The following is an 18,472-nucleotide window of genomic DNA, read 5'->3' as shown; positions in this document are numbered from 1 at the left end:
CAATGAGTCAGTTCTTTACATCAGGTGGCCAAAGTATTGGAGCTTCAGCTTCAGCATCAGTCCTTCCAGTGAATATTCAGGGTTGATTTCTTTGAGGATGGACTGGTGGGGTTCAGAAATTTTATCACAATCTCCTAACTTAAATATGGAGAAGCTGGCTTCAAAGCCTTTAAGCAGACGAGGGGAGGTCCCCTGAGGGGTCTAAGCAGATCGGGAGTTGCTTCCATTGCCCCAGGTGCCAGGCATCACTCACATTAGGACACAGGCTGACATGGACAAAAGTCAGCCGTGGCTAGGTCAGAGCCCACTGAGCGCTGAGACGCCTCAGGCAGGGTGACCGAGGCCACGGGGAAGTGTGGCCAAGAGGATCACCAGCCTGCTCTAGAGTTTTAAAAACCACAGATCAAAACAGGCAAAAATGAAGCAGGTGGCCGGGCCAGGGGGGTGAGAGTATGACTCATCCATTCCAGGTTTACTAAACGATGAGCTGTGGCTTCTGCAATAGCAGACCTGGCAGGCGCTTGGCAGGCACTGAGCCGAGAGTGGGGAAGCCCAGCACTCTGAACGCCCCAGCCTAGACTTCAGGCGAAGCCTCGGGCAGAGGAGCGGACAGTTCCACCCCTACTTATGGTGCAAGTGCCAAGGGCCCTAACAGACAGATGGACCGGGGGGAGGGCGGGGGGCGAAGCTCAGAGGAGGCAGCCAGCACCTAGGACTAGACACACAGATGCTACAGGCTCAGCGGCAGTGGAGGGGGACAGCACATCCCTGCAGGACACTAGGGCACAGCAGAGCGGAGCGGAGTCAACAGCCGGAGAGGCCAGGCAGTTTCCCTGTGTTCCAGGGACAGCAAATTCAAAGCAGAGAGCTGGAGAAGATGGGGTGGAGAGATAGCCAGGAACCAGATCCTAAGGGCCTGGGTGAGGGATTGGCTATGTGGGAAAAACGGAGACCACCAGGGACTTTAAACAGGAGAGTGATTTGATCAGAAACGAGCTCCTGAAAAATCGCACTGGCAGCCCTGGTCTGCTGCAGGCATCAACTAAAGGCAGCAAGGTGGGCCAGGACGCTACGTGTCACATTCCTGCAGGAGGAGGCGACAGGCCTGAACTGGGGGCAGGGTAGGGAGGAATGGGGTTTAGGGCTCTTTAAGATGCCTGCAGAGGACTTGGTCACAGACATAGGAGCACCAAGCCACCAACACCATTCTAGTAACAGAAACCCCACCAACGTGATGGGCTTGCTTCATTCCAAGCAAGGAGAGAGGCAAGGGCCCTTCTTTTTTTTTTTTTTCGGCTGTGCCTATAGCTTGCAGGACCCTCATTCCCTGACCAGGGATTGAGCCCAGTAAGATTGCCAAATTCTAACCACTGGCCCACCAGGGAATTCCCAAGCATCCTTCTCTTAAGAAGGCTTTGACTTTGGGGAAAAAAGATGCCCTCCCTCATCTCGTTGGCCAAAACTATGTTGAAAGGCCACCTATAGCTGTGAGGAACACTGAGTGACTTCAGGGGAGTTGACTGGTACCCTGAACACAATCAGAGTTCAGCTGGGGAGGAAGAGCAGCTGAGTATCGGGGGAGGACCCCGCAGCATCTGGGGTTGGCCCAGCCCAGTTTAGAGATGCATGGCCATCGAGAAGATGGGCAGTTAGACATCCGCACCTGAAGTTTGGGTACAGAGTTGGGTTTGCCAGCTCACAGTGAAGGATGACCTTCTATAAGCTTCCCAGCCCATCCTGGCCTGTAGACCCACCAGAGTAAGAATCAGGCTATCATCCTATAGCCAGAGTAAGAATCATCCTATCAGGCTTCCAAAAGGGGAATCCCACTGCCTTGGCTCTCCGATGGTCTCTGTGCGTGAGCCTTGACCCGCCACGGGCTTATCACCTCCTTGTGGGAAGAGCTGGGCCCCTTTCCTCGTCACCCCAGCAGTTCACACAAGGCAAGGCACAGGGATGTGAGTTGACAGAGCCTCTGCCCACCCTGAGACTCCAAGGCCTGGCATCCACATCTGCCCAGGGTGAGCTGACCTTGGCCGGCCAGGTGCCAGGGAGGCCTCTCCCCACTTCTCCCCACCAGCAGTCAGGATGTCCGTCTCTAATCAGGGGTGTCCAGGAAGGCGGCTTCCGGGCTCACTGTTAGTTACCCTTGCCAGTTTTACTGAGAAGGGCCTTCCTCAGTGATTGGAGCGTCTGCACAGCCAGAGCCAGGCCTGCAGAGGCAGCAGTGGCCCGCCTGTGCTCTCAGGCAGGCCCACAGCAGTCGCCCCCCGGACCCCCAGGAATCCAAGGGCAGGCCAGGCCAGGCCAGGCCCTCTTGCCTGCTCTTTCCATCCTCTCAGGCCTCACCAGCCACAAGCTTTCTTTTTAACTGGAGTAAAATTGCTTTACAATGTTGCATTAGTTTCTGCTGCACAAGGAAGCGAATCAGCCAGATGTATACACATATCCCCTCCCTCTAGCACCTCCCTCCCCCACATCCCCCTCATCCAGGTCATCCCAGAGCACCAAGCTGTGCTACACAGCACCTTCCCACTGTCTGTTCTACAGATAGTAGTGTATATATATGAAGGCAATGGCACCCCACTCCAGTACTCTTGCCTGGCAAACCCCATGGACGGAGGAGCCTGGTGGGCTGCAGTCCATGGGGTCGCTAAGAGTCGGACACGACTGAGCGACTTCACTTTCACTTTTCACTTTCATGCACTGGAGAAGGAAATGGCAACCCACTCCAGTGTTCTTGCCGGAGAATCCCAGGGACGGGGACGCCTGGTGGGCTGCCGTCTGTGGGGTCGCACAGGGTCGGACACGACTGAAGCGACTCAGCAGCAGCAGTGTATATGTCAATCTTAATCTCTCAATTCACCTCACCCCCTTGTCCCCCCACCCCAAGTCCACAGGCCCACTCTACGTCTGCGTCTCTATTTCTGCCCTGCTAATAGGGACCTAGTTAAATTTAAGAGCTTCTGCACAGCAGAGGAAACCATAAACAAGACAAAAAGACAACCAACCCTCAGAATGGGAGAAAATATTTGCAAATGAAGCAACTGACAAAGGATTAGTCTCTAAAATATACAAACAGCTCATGCAGCTCAGTATCAAAACAACAAATAGCCCCATCAAAAAAAAAAAAGGGCATAAGACCTAAACAGGCATTCCTTCCTACAGGAAGGCATTTCCCAACTCCTCAGCATCCCACTCCCACACCTCCTCATCCCCCTCCACTGGGTGCTGTGGTTGGACCGCCCCGCCCCAGGGCTCACCCCTCTCCCAGGTGCCCTCTTCGCGTCCCTGGCCCATCTCCACCCCCTGCACCTCAGTCTGGCCTCCCTCCTGGGCTCCAGGCCCCTCCAATCCCACTGACCTGACCCCCTAGACTCACCTACGCCTCCACCTGCTGCCGTCTGAAGTGGGCCTCAGGTGCCTCGGCTCCCAGGGACCTCCAACAAAGATGCCCCCTCCCACGTGAAGCCAGGTGGTGCAGACCCCCAGCCTCAAGTCTCCAAACGGCTGGTGAAGGTCTCAGTACACACTGTCTCCAGTGGCGGGACAGGTCCTATCTCTGGGGCTGCAGGGGAGGGTCGGGTGAACACCACACCCTGAATACGAAGAACAGCCTTTCATGGGTTGTGTTTGCCAGTCACATGCTGACCTCATTGAGATCAGCCCGAGACAGACTGGATGGGGTGAATAAAAGCCGGGATCTCCCAAGTGTCAATAACTCTCCCTCACACAAACACACACACACATTCACACACACACACACGTTCACACACACGCACATAGTCACACACAGATTTACACACACACATTCACACATTCACACACACACATTCACACACACACACATTCACAACACTCACACGTACACCCACACACATTCTCACACACACATTCACACACACACAGAGTCACACAGATTTACACACATTCACACACACACATTCTCACACACACACATTCACACACACACACCTGTGGTCTCCATCCAGGCACGTTTCCTGGGTCTCAGGGGAAGCCATCACAGAGCGCACAGTCAGTGGTTGGAGCTCCCCAAACCCATCCCTCTTCTTGGAAGCTATATCCAGATTTTTATTCAAGTGTCCTGTCTCCCCTAGCCCAGCCCCATTTCCATGTCCAGGCCATGGAAGTGGTCCACCCCAGAGGTCCCACCCCTGGTTCAGCACTGGGGACCTGACCCAATTCAGGCCAATGAGACAAAGGAGATTTGCTGGGGGCTTCAGGGAAGGAAGTTCCCCCAAGAGCATCTCAGAGGGCCTGAGCTGCAGCCCAAGTGCCCACCCACCTCAGACACTGAAGACAGCCAGTCGAGGCTTGCTGAGCCAACAAACCCGAAGTTCGGTCACAACATCCCTGCATAGTTAGAGCCTGGTGTTAGTGGTGGGGGAGGCTCGAGGTGTGAATACGAAAAAGTTCCAGAGGGAGGGCCAAGGCTCTGCAGGCCACTGGAACCAAGGGGAGTAAGGCCAGTGTGGTTACCAAATCCAGCCAAGAATGAAGAGAAGGGGACCAGTAAGCTGGACAGTGTCCAAGTCACTGCGGAAGGCCTGGGAGCTGGCTGGAGGGAAGTGTGGCTAGGGGAGGCCCTGAGATGGGCCAGGGGCATCTGCGGCCCTGGGAATGGAGAGAGAAGACCAACAAGTGTGGCCTGCAGACTCTTAGCTCTCTCGGACTGACACACACCTAGAGATGCACCAGCTCCCAGACACTCAGTGTAGCTCAGACCTCTAACCTGCTGCTTACTCAGTTGGGCGGGACCACCACACCAGGTCCTACCCCTGGAGCTCTCTCTGCAGAGCCGGCTCCCACCCCCCTCCCACAGGCCCCACCTGACAGAGCAGGGCTCTTCCAGGCACAGTACCCCACCAGCTGACACATCTTTGAATCTCATCTTGTGAGGAACCTAATGTGAATATTTCCTACTGAATAAAAATTTCTCATCACGACATAAAAGTGAAGACTCCCATGTTGGCACCTTGGAGGCAGATCCCCCACATACCCCAGGGCATGGCACCCCAGGGTTTTGGAAGCTCAGTGGAGATTGCTAGGTCTGGGCTTCAAGCTTGATTCCACCACCAATGAGCTGTGTGGCCTTGGGCAAGAAAATTACCCTGGCAACGTGGAAAGAAGGAAGGAAGGGAGGGAGGGAGGGAGGGAGGGAGGAAGGGAAAAGCTAAGTTTTCTAACAGGGACACCTAGAAATGAGCTCCCCACAACCCCTTTCCTCACTGCTCTGCTCCCAGGAATCCTGGCTGACAGAGCCAACGCTGTCGGCCACAGGACAAGGCAGACCTCCAGCAGCGACAATGCTGCCACCCGAAACAAAGCTCAGGGGTTCCACCCAAAAATAACACTAAGCTTCTGACAGGCACCCCCTTCACCTGCTTTTCCCATAGAACACATCTATGCAGACATAAATCCCTGCCACTGGAAGCCCAGGCTGGCCCCCAACTCCATGACCCCCAGAAAGGACCCAGGCCGCTGCTGTGTGTGTAGCCCAGGTGCCCCGATGGCGCTGGAGGCCCGGGCTACATGCAGCGCAGGCCCTGCTGCTGGAAAGGCAGGCAGGTGGGGAGAGAGGGAAGGCTGCCACCACGCCCAGGCCTCCTTGCGCCTGGGGGCCAACTGTCCAGGTTTACCCCCACCCTCCTTGAGCCTGATACCACATCTGTGAAATGCAGTCCTGGGACTGCCTCCTGAGTTCTCCCTGTTAAATAATGTTACTAAGGACAGCACCCAACAGCCTCCTTGGCACCCTTATCTGCCCTTCCTGTCAGCTGGTCCCCATGCCCTGTACCCCAGCCAACCACCAGTGAAAACATCAGTGAATGGGGCCGAAGCCCAGGGGAACTCAAAAGGAAGTGGAGGTCACACGCCGGTTGGGGGCTGTGCAAGACAGGGCCTGCTGGGTGGGCCGTCCCAGGACAAAAGCACAGATAGTCACAGCTCCACTGCACAGTGGACGGAAAGTGAAAGTCGCTCAGTCATGTCCGACTCTTTGTGACCCCCATGGACTATACAGTCCATGGAATTCTCTAGGCCAGAACACTGGAGTGGGTAGCCTTTCCCTTCTCCAGGGGATCTTCCCAACCCAGCGATCAAACCCAGGTCTCCCGCACTGCGGGTGGATTCTTTACCAGCTGAGCCACAAGGGAAGCCCATGTGGTGGACGCAAATGGAGGGGAAAGAAAATAAACACACGCTTTCTGAGGGCTTCTGTCAGTTTCTGTTGGTTTCGTTTTGTTTTGAACACTAAGATTTATTTTCAAACAGCACACAGACACCTGTGGGGCTGGGCCGGGCCAGGCTGGTGACTGGGCCCGAAGTCTCTGGAGACCCTGGAACCCACCCACAGCAGCTGCCAGGAAAGGAGCCCCTGGCCCAGGCGGCACGGCCCAAGCTTCAGGCAAGCGCGGTGGCGTGGTGCCCCCAGGCCCCGCCCCGTGGCCGGGTGCACACGCTGTGGTGGCGGTGACACCCCGTGGGCGAGGGCGGGGAGGCGGCCAGGAGCTCAACTAGGGGACACAGCAGCTTCGGGAACACTGGTGACTCTGCCGGACTCGCCGAAACCAGGCTCTTTGGAAAACAACCTCATCTTTGGGAGAACACCTCCTGGCTTAGGTCTCTCCTCTCAGTTTCCCTTTACTTCTCAAATATTTAAAAACAAAACAAAGAAAGAAAACACACGTTTTTCGGGAGAAGGTGCTGTTCTTCGCGCGCAGAGCTCCGCCAGCCGCGCTCTCACTGTACTCGCTCGGTGAAGTTCTCGGGGAAGACGCCCCGGTACTTCTCCAGCTCCTTGTGCTGGTTCCAGTCACTCTCCTTCACGCCCATGAGCCAGCCTTCATCCTAAGGGGGAGCGAGCAAGGTTGCATGGGGAGGAGGGCACTCACACCTACAGGCTGGGCCCTCCTTCAGCGGGCTCATTTCTCCTAGGCTGTCAGACCCGCCTTAGGACGCCTCTGCCAAGCAGCACTTCCTGCTTTTCCTCTCAGGACCCAAACTGACACCCCCTACCCCCAGGAGCCATCCCAGCCTTCAGCAGGCAGACTTAACCCTTTGTTGTTTGGTGAGTCCTCCTCACTGCAGAAAGACGGCTTGACTGTCGCACTGGTCCAAACACCTCTAAACAACTCCCTCAGTCCCCACCAAAGAGCTTCTCACTGGCTGGTGCCCACAGAGGACAGAGCGATCAGCTGTCCTCCCCGCCTTCTACAAACAGTGCATTGGCCGCTTAAAAGCTTCCAGAGTGACCTGAGGTGTTCCACCAAGCCCTCCAAGCTGAACCTGACCTTTGCCTTAATCCTGACCCCTCACAGGGATCATCCATTCAAGCCCTGACAAGCCTTGACCCTGGGCCTGCGGTGGCCACATACCCTGCCTGAAGCCAAGCCCATTGCTGCCCCTGGAGCTGGGCCATCCCTGGGACCTACGCACATGGTCACCTGCCTTGTCCTACACCCGACGCGGGTCCTATGTGAGCCGCGTCTACCCATCACAGACGGCTCTCGCTGTGTGCTGGGGGACCAGGACTCTGCTCTTGAGAGCCCCACCCAGCCCAGGGCTGGCCCACCAGGGAGATCAGTGGAGACCTGGGGCTTTAGGAGAAGTAACTAATTCAGCACCAGGCCCAGGAAAGCCTTCTTATTCAAACCTCCCAGCCCAAGGTGGGCTCAAAAAGTACCCAGTAGCCTCAAGCTCCAGCCCAGGACGCCCCAGCCAGGTTGGCCTCACTCCACACCCGGCCCTCCTCCCCGACTCAGTCACTCTGATAACTAGATCACACAGACGTGTTGATGACTAAAAGCTCAGGAGTCCCGCCAGGTCTGCTCCGCACCATAGCTGCCACCTGGATATCCACATGGGCACCCCCACGCACCATCAATGCCCCACAATCAAGGGCTCCTGCTGAGGGGCCACGGCAATCTGAACTAAGCAGCCTGCCTGGAACCTAGCAGGGGCAATTCTGTCCCACGCTGAGCCTCCCAGGATCGCTGGGACCCACTCTGAGGACGTTCACTAACAAAGCAAGGCCGCAGGAGGAGAAGGGTCTGGGATGCTTCGGGGTGAGGACCAGCTGGGGACAGGGCCGGAGACTCAGGGGTCTCTCCCTGTGGGCAGGGACGTGTGCGGTCCTTGTGGACAGGGCAGGGGCAGCGGGAGGCTGCAGCGCAGGCTGGGCGGTGGGGGAGGCCCATGGAGAGGCAGCCAGGGGTCCTGTCCTGGAAGAGGGTGACCGCAGAGGGGCAGGGAAGGGAGAAGATGACGAAGGAACTGAGATGCAGAGAGCCCAGAGGAAGGCAGACGGAGCCTGAGGAGAGGAGAAAGCACGAGGCGAGAGACTGAGGTGGGAAGAAGAGGGTCAACAGCCCAGGGGGGCTGGAAGGGAAGGAGATGCTCGGTGGTGGGCAGAGGCCACAGGTTGGCTGGCGGGGCTCTGCTGCCCCCTGCTGGCCGCCGTGCCTCCCGCAGAGCCAGCCTCACCTGCTCCTCCGGGTTCTGGAAGGGGATCACCAGCACCACATCCCCAGCCTTGAGCTGCAGCTCGTCCGTGTCAGTGGCCGTGTAGTCGTGCTGGGCCTGCACCTGCAGAGGGTGGGGGAGAGCTGACACCCCCTCCCTCGGCGACCTTTGTCCCCCCTGCAGTCCCATGGGCGCCGGGAGCAAGTGAACGCAGCAGGAACAGGGCTGAGGCACCACCTCACAACTGGGGAGCGGGGTGGCGGGGGTGGGGGGGGAGGCGTGGGATGGTTCTGGCCAGCCCCATAGCCGAGGGCCCAAGGAGATTGCAGGTCAGCAGGCCAGACTCACCTTGAACATGAACCCTGGGGGCAGGTCCAGACGTCCTGCCCCGCTGCCACTCTCCACCGTGCCATTCACAGTTGCCGAGAAGGTCTCCACCACCACCGCGGGGAGAGAGCTCTGGCGGGGGAGGAGAGCAGGTCAGTGACGGCGGGGAGGGGGCCCCGGAGGGCGGGCCGCGCCGGCAGAGGAGGGGGGTGTCTGCGCCTGACGCCAGACCAGCGGGCCTCCAGGTTCCTCGACAGGAACTGTGACCTGGACCAGCACAGAGCAAGACACGGGCTAGGGAGCCGCGAGCGGCGGGGAGGAATCACAGGGCCTGGGTCCCTGGCATCTTACGGAGGCTGCTTCACTTGCGGTCGTCTCCCCGGGCTCCTGGGCTCCAGCCGCCTCCGAGGCCTCCGCTGGCTGCAACATAAATGCCACGTGGGGTCAGACGCAAGACAGGGCGAGCTGGCCAGAACAAGGAGACGCTGCAGAGGGCCAGTGCCTCTGTCCAGTACAGGGAGGCCCTGAAGGAAAGGCCCTGGGCATGGGAAGCAGCTGGAGAAGGCGCTGGCAGGCACACAGACCCCGGACCCCAAGTGACGAGCTGCTGAGAAGCCCAGCACAGGCCCCTGGGCCCCCTCACAGGCTCTGCCTTCTAAGCCCAAACCCTGGTCAAGCCTCGGCTTCCTTCTTCTCACCTGCCCAGCCCCACTGGCCCCTCACAGGTGGCCCCCATGGTGAAGGCCCAGGCAGGGCACCGTGGACGCTGCCTGGCTGTAGTCAGGCCGACCTGGGTCTGCCCTGAGACTCAGCCATGTCTGAGTTCTGGGAGCAATCACTCAACCCTCCTGGCCCCCAGGAGGAAATGTCTAGGTTAGGCTGAAGATTAAAGGAGAATTCTGTAAAGTGCCCACTGTAAACCAGGAGGCCATCTCAACATACCTCCTTCCCTCCGCGGGGGGCCTGAGCTAGGAGGCTGGTGCTGGCCAGCAGACGAGGGGCTGACCGGATCTGCACCCCTCCAGCACCAGTGACCGACAAGCCCTGTCCAGGGGCCTCCTCGCTAAAGGCTCACCCTCAGTCCCGTGGTCCCTCCTGCGCCCCTTCCTCCGGCCTCTTCCTCCATGCCACACCCCCAAGAGGCAGGGGAGGGGAGGCACGCTGACAGGGCACTTACTTGGGCAGGCCCCGGCTCGGCCGTCTGGCTGGGCCAGGCCACAGCAAAGGTGCCCTCGGCAGCGCTGGGCTCCTTGGAAGGCAGGCTGCCGGCTGGATTCTCTGTGGGCTAGTGACGGGGCCAGCGGGGGGAACGGGGAGGGAGGGCCGGGGCCGGCAGGGGTGGCGGGTGTCAGGCGGGGTGGGAGACAAGAGAAGAAGGCGGTGAGCGGCCAGCGTGGGCCAGCTGAATGCCCAGAGGGCAGGGAGGTGTGGATGTGCCGCAGGAGCGCAGCCCCTGCCAGGCAAGCGGCACTGCCCGCCGGCGCCAGACTTCCGCGGGCCTCCCCCAGCGGAGCTTCGCGAGCCCCGGGCCTGGGCTGCCGGCACCTTCACGCCAGCCCCTCCTGCTCCTGCAGGAGCTCCATCGCCGGCTGTGGGCATCCCCTGCCCCCCGAGCCTCCGTCCCTGAGCCCCCAGGTGACGGCGGGCCCCGTCCAGCCTCAGGCCGCCTGTCCTGCTCCTCGAGTTGCCTCCCCTCTCTCCTGTGTCCCACCAGCTCGCTAGTCCCACTGCCCTGTGGGGCCTCTGCGGACAGAAAACCCCTCCACCCCGAGACCCCCTGCACCCCAGACCTGGGCCCAGTACGGGGACACCCCATCCACCCTGGGGACCAGCTGGTGACTATCTAGGGCCATTCACAGCCCCTGAAAACTGGGCTGCACCCTGGGGAACTCTTCAGAGGCTGAACTGAGGGGCCCTTTCCCAAAGGGCCTGGCCGAAGGCGCAGGGTCCCTAAGGGCGGGCGGCGCGGCCGTGCGTGCACCTGTGAACAGTGCGGCACGAGGCGGCACGGGCCGCACACGGCGCAGCGGCTCCGCTGAGGGCGGGCACAGAGCCAGCACAGCTTACCTCCCAGAGGTCCCAGGGAATCGACTGAGCGCAGAGAGGGGAAAAGGACAGTTAGCATGGAGGTTAGAGACAGGCAGGCAAGCAGTCCCCGGGGGCCCCACCCCAGGCCCACCCCGGGGCCCTCGAGCAGGCAGGTGCGGGGCAGAGCAGCGCTAGGCTGAGGCCTCCGGAGGACCGAGGCCTCCAGAGGACCGAGGCCTGGACACCTTCAGGGAGACGGCGGCCACAGGCCAGGGCGCGCCCACACCCAGGGCTTGGACGGACTGTGTGAGCTGCTAGGCGGGTATGCAGCTGACCTCCTGAGGGGCCTCTTACTGACCTGTTGTCAGGACCAAGGGAGGTGACAAGAGCGGGGACCTCCAGGGGAAGACCTCCAGGGGAAGGGCAGTGAGTGGGAGGAGAGCCCAGGGACCCCAAAATCCCCAAAGGAGGTTGGTGGGCAGACGTGAACCCAGGCCCCGGTGCCCAGAGGCCAGCCGGCCCATGGGCGGTGGTGGGCTCGCACCAACCTGACCGGAGGGCGTGGGCGCTTTCACAGGGCTTGCCACAGGCGGGAGGGGGTCAAAGTCCAGGTCCAGCAGACTGGCCTGCTCCGAGAAAGGCCCCGGGGCCTCAAACTTGGCAGCAGCGGCAGAGAGGAAGGCAGTTAGTGACGGGCAGCAAGCGCTCAGCCGGGGCGCGCACAGCAGGCTCCTCTCCCAGACACACCCACCGACACACGGACAGGCCCGTCCCACACGCCTGGCACCAGCCCACCCTCACAAGGACACACCTGGGGCCAGCTCGCCCTCAGCTGGGCAGCTACCCCCAGACCAATGCCCACAGGCCGAGGAGATGTCCCAGTGCGCACGCCCAACAACTCCCCTGATCTCGTGCTCCTTCCAGAAGTGGCCCAGCCACACTCCGGCCTGGACAAGACCACGCAGCCCCTCTGGCTCAGAGGAGCTTTACACAGGCACGGGCTGTCCCAGATGGACAGGTGGTCCCCCAGTGACCCCTACCCCCAGCCCGTTCAGGGCCAACCGAGCCAGCACACAGTGCCCGGGAGCCCCATCGTAAACACGGGGGTCCCCAACACGGGAGCACCATGTTCACAGTGCAGGGCCCTCTCCAGCCACCCACAGTCCCTTCAGCAGGGCTGAGCACAGCCCAGGGATGTGCTTGGAGCAGGCACGGTCCCCAGGAGACCGCAGTGCGGTGGCACTACCCACACTGCGAGAAGCCAGCAGCTTAGTAAGCGGGGCCAGACGACCACGGAAGATGTCTTCCCAGAGCCGGCCCCAGTCCAGTGGACACACTGCCACCCTACGCGGATGGCTTGCTCAACTGCATCCCCGCCTCATACAAGGGGCTCCCGGGACCGGGAGTACTCTGCCTGCCCTGCCTTGGCCCAGGGTGCTATCCCTAAAGCAGAGCTGAGAGGGCCACAGCCCCACAAGCCCAGGGCAGCCAGCTCCCTCCCTACCCCCTTGATGGTGCCCAGAACTGATGGGACTCGCCCTCCAGCCCAAGGCACCCGAGATCCTCCATTTAGAAGGGCCCAAGACCTGGGAGCATGGGCAGGGCACTCCTGGAGGGCCTTCCCAGCTGAGCTGTGGCCTGTCCAGGGAGGCCAAGACCAGGGTCCTGAGAAGGACTGGAGTTGCCAACCCACAGCTCAGGGGACAAGGGGCTGAGCTCAGAAACCCCAGACCGAGCGGACTCACTCCTGCCCTGTGGTCACCCCCAGCCACAGACTCCCCTTTAGGTCAAGCCCTGTCCAGTGAGCCTGGGAGGAAGGTCAACACTGTCTCTCTGGCATCAGTCCAGGACTGTGGAGGCTGAGCTCTGAGTGCCCTCCAGCCAGGGACAGGTAGCATTTCTCTCCCCAAGGTCGCCCCACCGCACACCCTCTCTCAGAAGTCAGCCAAGCCCAGACAGATGGCCCCTCAGATTCCGAGTGGACAGGGTCACCAGGCCGAGGGCAGGCTGCGTCCTCTGCCCCACCTCCCAGCAGTTCAGCCTCCCCCCACTCAGGCCGGGAGCTGTCCCCTGAGCGTAAGGACACAGGCTACTCAGCCCTGGCCAGCAGAGCAGCCCCATCAGCACAGCGTCATGGACGGACCAGTCCACCCCCGCCCCAGGTAACAGAACCCATGGGGGCACTGCCCAACCCACCAGGCAGGGCCTCAGCTCCCAGGAGTGGGCAGAGAGACAGCAGGAGAGGCATGCAGGGAGCAGGGCAGGGCAGACCGCCTGGCTGCAGCTGAGGCCCGCAGTTCCTCACCAGTTCAGTGGGAACAACCCCTCCCAGGGAGGACTGAACACTGAGCCGGGCCAGAGGGTCAGCAGCTGGCTGCACTCCCCGTGCAGCGTCTACCAGCCCTTACGTGCCCCTGAGGCGGAGGCGGGCTCCAGGCAGTGAGCACCCCAGCCGCAGTCTGCCCGCAGGTCGTGGTTTCCCCAAGAGCCCAGGAGCACCTTGAGCCAGCCTCAGCTACGCTCTGCAGAGGGGCTCCCTCCCAGGTCCCCAAGCCAGGGCATCACCCGCCTGCCCCCAGCCATCTGTACCGAAAGTCCCAAGCTTAGTCCGAAGCCCTCCTGCGGGGGCTTGAAGCCCACTCGGCCACGGCCCCTTATAGCAGGAAACACTGTCCTGTGCTCCCAAAGGCCTCTTTGGCCACATGCACACACTCCAGTCCTGCCCCTCCCTCCAGGCCTCTGAGCTTGTGCAGAGGAAGACCCCTGGCAGGGAAGGCCCACAGGAGCACCGCAACGTGGGGCCCAGCGCAGCTTGGGACTGGCTGGCCTACACAAAAGGTGAGCGCGGCATAGACAGGGAGGCCTGGAAGCCAGGCTCAGAGAGGTCGGCGCACTGCGGCCTCTGTGAGCTGATCTGACCGCGGGCAGCCCACCTCCTCTGCCACCACAGCGACCTTCCCTGCTCCGCCCTCCCTTTGCCTTCTGGGAATGCACGTTGCACGCCTCCGAGGGCGGCTACAGCAGCCTCCCTGCTCTGTGACCCGGCCACCGCTGCACCCCTGTGCGGTGACGGCACTTCTGGAAGCTGGAGTCTTGGTGCCTTGGAGGGCTCCCGAGCTGTGCACTGGTCCGGTGGCCTCCTCACCTGACGCTGACCTCATGCCCTTCCTGAGCCTGCCTCCCACCCCTCCCAGCCTACATACGAGCGGCCACCTCTGGCTACACACTGCGTCTGCTCATAGCCACTTGGCAAACTTCACCTGCTCCAGGAAGTCTTCCCTGATTGGCCCAGGTCCTCTGAGCCGCCCACCCCTCTGGGCCACAATGTCAACGGACACTGGAGGCCACTGTTGAGTCAGCCATCTCTATAAGGATCATTTGCCCATGTCCCTCCGTTAGCCACATGCTCAGAGAGAAATGAAGAATGATGGGCGGGGGAGTGGGCGGATGTGCGAGAAGGAGGCTCAGAACCAATCCCTGCAGTCGGCCTCCTGGCTTCTGAGGCAGAGGCACAGGGCATGGGATGGAGGGGAAGGCCATGCACACCCCGAAAGAGCAAGAGAAGGTGGAGAGCTGGGCCGCGGTGGCCGCGGCTGACCTGGGAAGGGGTGGTCACGCTGATCTCGGGGACAAACGTGTCGTCAAACAAGCTGAGGATCTGCTCCTGCTTGACCTCCTTGGACGGGGTGTGTTTGGGAGGCGGAGGGACTGGTGGGCCTTTCCGAAGCTGTGGGTCGGCAGCAGGTGAGGGGGCCGCGTGGAAAGGCGCAGCGGAGCGTGGGAGTGGGGGAGACAGACAGAGACAAAGCCACCGTTAGTCAGCTCCCGGCCACGGCCCCGCCAGCAACCGAGGAACACGGACGAGGAAAGTCACTGCCCCCAGAACTCCGACACAGAGACCAAAAGGGCCCCGGGAGCAGCTGAGGCCCGGCGGTCAGGAAGCCTGCAGAGAGAGAGGAGGGTCGGAGGGCAAGGCAGTGAACAACAGGAGAAAGGGAGAGAGCAAGGCAGAAAAGAAGGCAGGACGGGCCTGCCAGGCTGCCAGGGGCTGCGTCGGAGGGTCCGGCTCTCGCTGCTCTTGGTGGGGAAGCCGAGGAGAGAAATGGGCGCTGCGAGAGAGCTGGCACCCAGGCCCCCTGCCCTCTGCCCAGCCTCCTGCCCCCGCCCCCGGAGGAGCTGAAGTCCAGACTCGGGAGGCCGCCGTGGAGGCAGCATGCAGCCAGGGCCCTGCCGAGGGCCACACACCTGCCCACCAAGCCTGGGTTTCCTCACTCGTCAAGTTGAGGCGATAAGAGTATCCACCTCACAGGCTAGTGTGAGGACAATGAATGAAGATACAGAAAGGCTGGCGCGGGGTGCGGCCCAGAGTAAGTGTCTGAGTGTGGGCTCTCATCACCCTCTCAGCATCGCTCTCCTAATCAGCTGTGAAGCCTGCAACCGGCAGAGCTGCGGCCGGGAGCCTAGTGGCTGGTTGCAGGTTGGGGGCTGGGGGTGGCAGTCAGCCCGTCAGGGCTCAGACGGGGCTGCACAGTGGACCCCACTCCTCCTTTCTCCCTTTCCGGCTCCTGGGGACGCTGCAGAAACCTGGAAGAAACTGGGTTAGGGGAGGGCCCTCACCGAGCCCCTCCTCTCGCCGGCCCTTTCAGGGTCCTGGGTGCCCCCTACCCCCGCAGGAAAGGAGGTGAAGCAGAGGAAGAGGCAGACCCGGATGCTCTGGGGGCTGAGGGCCCTGGAGCCTGTGTCTCCGCAAGAAAGAAAGATGGAGAGAGTTCAGCAGCCCAGAGGCCAGGGAGAGGGAAGAAGGGGAGCTGCAGCAGGGTGGGGGCGTCAGACTGTCACAGAGGCCCCTGGGAGGGGCCGGGACCACAGAGAGGAGCCTGGGCCCACAGGGACAGGGACTGGAAGGAGCGGGATGACGGCAGAGCAGGAAGAAGCAAGGGAGGGGACAGGCCACCAAGACAGGTACCTACCTGAGACGGGGACTTGGGGAGGGCAGCCCCGGGGGTGGCTGCGCCAGCCGGCTCGGGCTCATGGTTGACCCTGATCTCGGGCGTGGCAGCAGGGGAGCCGTCGGGCGGCGGCGAGGGGCTCTTGTTCCCTTTTGCAGGCACACTGTCACTGCAGAGAGAGGAGGGAGAGCGAGCCCGATGGAGGGAGGCGGAGGTGTCCGAGAGAGAGCGGAAGCGTGTGTGTGTGTGGCAGGCTGCGTGCACCCACCGGTGCCCCGGGGACCCGCGCGTGGAAATGTGCACGCACGTGTGTGTGTCCATGTAGATCCTGGGAGACTGAGGGTGCTCGTGTGTCCACAGACTCACTGTGAAAATATGACGCCCGTGTGTGCTTGAGTGCGTGTCCCCACGCATCCATGTGTGGATGCGCAAGAGAGCAGGTGGAAATGAGGCACACAGGCATGAGCACTGGGGACACGCAGGCGTCTGCAGCAGGGCCTGCCCTGGACACAGTGACAACCCCACCCCAGCTGGAGGAGCAGGGCGGGTCCCCGGGAGGCATCACCAGGCGGGATCCCCAGCCTCGTGCAGGGGCGCTGAGCCCACAGCAGGAGAAAGCCAAACATCGTAGAAGCAAAGAGAGTATCATCCGACACGGCACGCAGCAGCCCCTGTGCTCAGGGCGAGCCTGCTCCTCAGCCTGGCCCCAGGGGCCTCTGGGCCGGGCTGCCTGCCATTCGCCCCTCACCCCAGCCAGCCCCACCTCCAGGGCCCGGCTGCCCACCACACCAGAGGGGCTGGCTCCGAGCTTTTGCTCCTGCGGGTCCTCCCAGGTATCCTGGGTGACCAGCAGAGGCCACAGGCAGAGGGGCTAGATAAAGGGGGTGTCTCAGGGCCTGGATGAAGAGGGAGAAGCCATGTCAAGTCTCAGTACTGACAAGGACAAACGGCATGCACAGCCCACCACTTGGGCGCAAAGCGGGCCGAAATAAAAACGTATGTCGTGCTTGCCTGGAGAGACTCTAGAACAGTGCTGACCGAGACTGACCTACAGGGGGCTGCTTACATTGATGTTTGAAAAGTGAAAGCGAAAGTCGCTCAGCCGTGTCTGACTCTTTGCGACCCCATGCACTATACAGTCCATGGTATAGTCCATGGGATTCTCCAGGCCAGAATACAGGAGTGGGTAGCCTTTCTCTTCTCTAGAGGATCTTTCCAACCCAGGGGTCGAACCCAGATCTTCTGCATTGCAGGCAGATTCTTTACCAGCTGAGCCACAAGGGAAGCCCAAGAATACTGGAGTAGGTAGCCTATCCCTTCTCCAGGGGAACTTCCTGGTCCGGGAATCGAACCAGGGTCTCTGGAATTGCAGGTGGATTCTTTACCAGCTGAGCCACAAGGGAAGCCCAAGAATACTGGAGTCGGTAGCCTATCCCTTCTCCAGGAGATCTTCCCAACCCAGGAATCGAACTGGGGCCTCCTGCATTGCAGGTGGATTCTTTACCACCTGAGCTATCAGGGAAGCCCATATTTTATGTTTCTATGAAATAAAAATGCAGCTCCTCGGTCACACAGGCTACATTTTAAGTGCTCCCCGGACACATTGGGCGGACGGACACAGTGTTGGATGGGGCAAGTCCAGAAGGACAGACAGAAACTAGGAACCCTGTCGCCTGCCTGGGGGGTCTTTGCCTCCTTAATGACTGCATATACATCCAGTATATGAACACGCACACAGGCACAGATTATATGAACACGCACACACGCACACGGAATTCCTACAACTTAGCATGCTGCAGCGACTCTCTCCCCGAGCCTCCCAGGCCTCCCTTCCGGCGGATCCTGCACTCCTGTTCGGGCTGCAGCCCGAGAGGAACGTGCTCAGGTGGTCTGCCCACCCTCCCCGCCACCCCCGATGCCCACCGACACCTCTCTGCCCTCTGCCACCCCAACACACACCACACGAGGGAAGGCGGGTTAGGGGTTAGTGGCGCCCTCGGCTGGGCCAGGCACATGCATGGGGGGTCTGGGGGCTGTCCTCAGAGGCCCCCACAGCACGGCACTCCCTACTGGTACCTGTTCTTCTTTCTGCGCAGCCGGGAGAACAGTTTAGTTTTCTTTCTGTGGGGGTGGATGGGACGTGGAGGCCTTCATTTCGGGGAATGAGGATGTGGGACTGGCCTGATCCCTTCCCTCGCTGGCAGCCCCTCTGTGCTCGGAGGAGGACTAAGGGCTGAAGCACCCCCGACTCCCTGGGGGTGAAGAGGCCCCAAGCCTGCCCACGATCCCTGCTGTCCAGGGCCAAGGCGTTGGCATCTGGCCAGGCGCCCCGAGGTGATGTTGGCAGAACGAGCAGCAGATGTCCCCTGAACAGAACCTGGTGGGTGGCTCTTGGCGGGACAGCGCCAGCAGCCCTCCCTGCCCGGGGTCCAGCCACAGGAGCTCAGGACCCGGGAAGGAGCCGGGTCAGCGGACCAGCACGGGGCCCTGGGAAAAGGCCACTGGGCTGCCCTGGGGGCCACTCTGGAGTAAAGGAGGCTCACGAGCCTCCTCCGCAGCTTGTCCTTTCCTCTCAGACCAGCTGTTTCCCAAGGGCAACCCGGCCCCCACTGCCTGCACGGCCCCCCTCCTCAGCCACCCTGTGTGTGCCGCCTTGATCTCCAGGCAGGAAGGTGACCTGTGAA

The 18,472-nt window shown here is 61.2% G+C and overlaps 1 protein-coding gene across 36 annotated transcripts in view; it reads right to left on the bottom strand.

Moving 5' to 3' along the window:
- Positions 1-6,240: 6,240 nt before the first annotated feature.
- The window catches only part of BIN1 (bridging integrator 1), a 55,232-nt gene continuing 43,000 nt past the window's right edge, over positions 6,241-18,472 (bottom strand). For 6 of the 36 annotated variants that reach the window (XM_069576937.1, XM_069576933.1, XM_069576936.1 and 3 more), the window contains 8 exons: positions 17,865-17,909; positions 15,810-15,957; positions 14,438-14,566; positions 9,989-10,096; positions 9,163-9,231; positions 8,833-8,943; positions 8,506-8,607; positions 6,241-6,870 (listed from right to left, as the gene is read on the bottom strand). In XM_069576937.1, the coding sequence (XP_069433038.1) occupies positions 6,763-6,870; positions 8,506-8,607; positions 8,833-8,943; positions 9,163-9,231; positions 9,989-10,096; positions 14,438-14,566; positions 15,810-15,957; positions 17,865-17,909 (820 nt within the window). In that variant the 3' untranslated portion in view covers positions 6,241-6,762. Of the gene's footprint in view, positions 6,871-8,505; positions 8,608-8,832; positions 8,944-9,162; positions 9,232-9,988; positions 10,097-10,878; positions 10,903-11,387; positions 11,496-14,437; positions 14,567-15,809; positions 15,958-17,864; positions 17,910-18,472 lie in introns of all 36 variants that reach the window. The other 30 variants (XM_069576941.1, XM_069576934.1, XM_069576947.1 and 27 more) reach the window with 10 other exon arrangements.

This window comes from Ovis canadensis, chromosome 2 (assembly GCF_042477335.2).
Source record: "Ovis canadensis isolate MfBH-ARS-UI-01 breed Bighorn chromosome 2, ARS-UI_OviCan_v2, whole genome shotgun sequence".
In the NCBI taxonomy this organism is placed as follows: Eukaryota; Metazoa; Chordata; class Mammalia; order Artiodactyla; family Bovidae; genus Ovis; species Ovis canadensis.
Note: the sequence above shows the minus strand (reverse complement) of the source record. Positions and strands in the feature narration are given on the sequence as shown.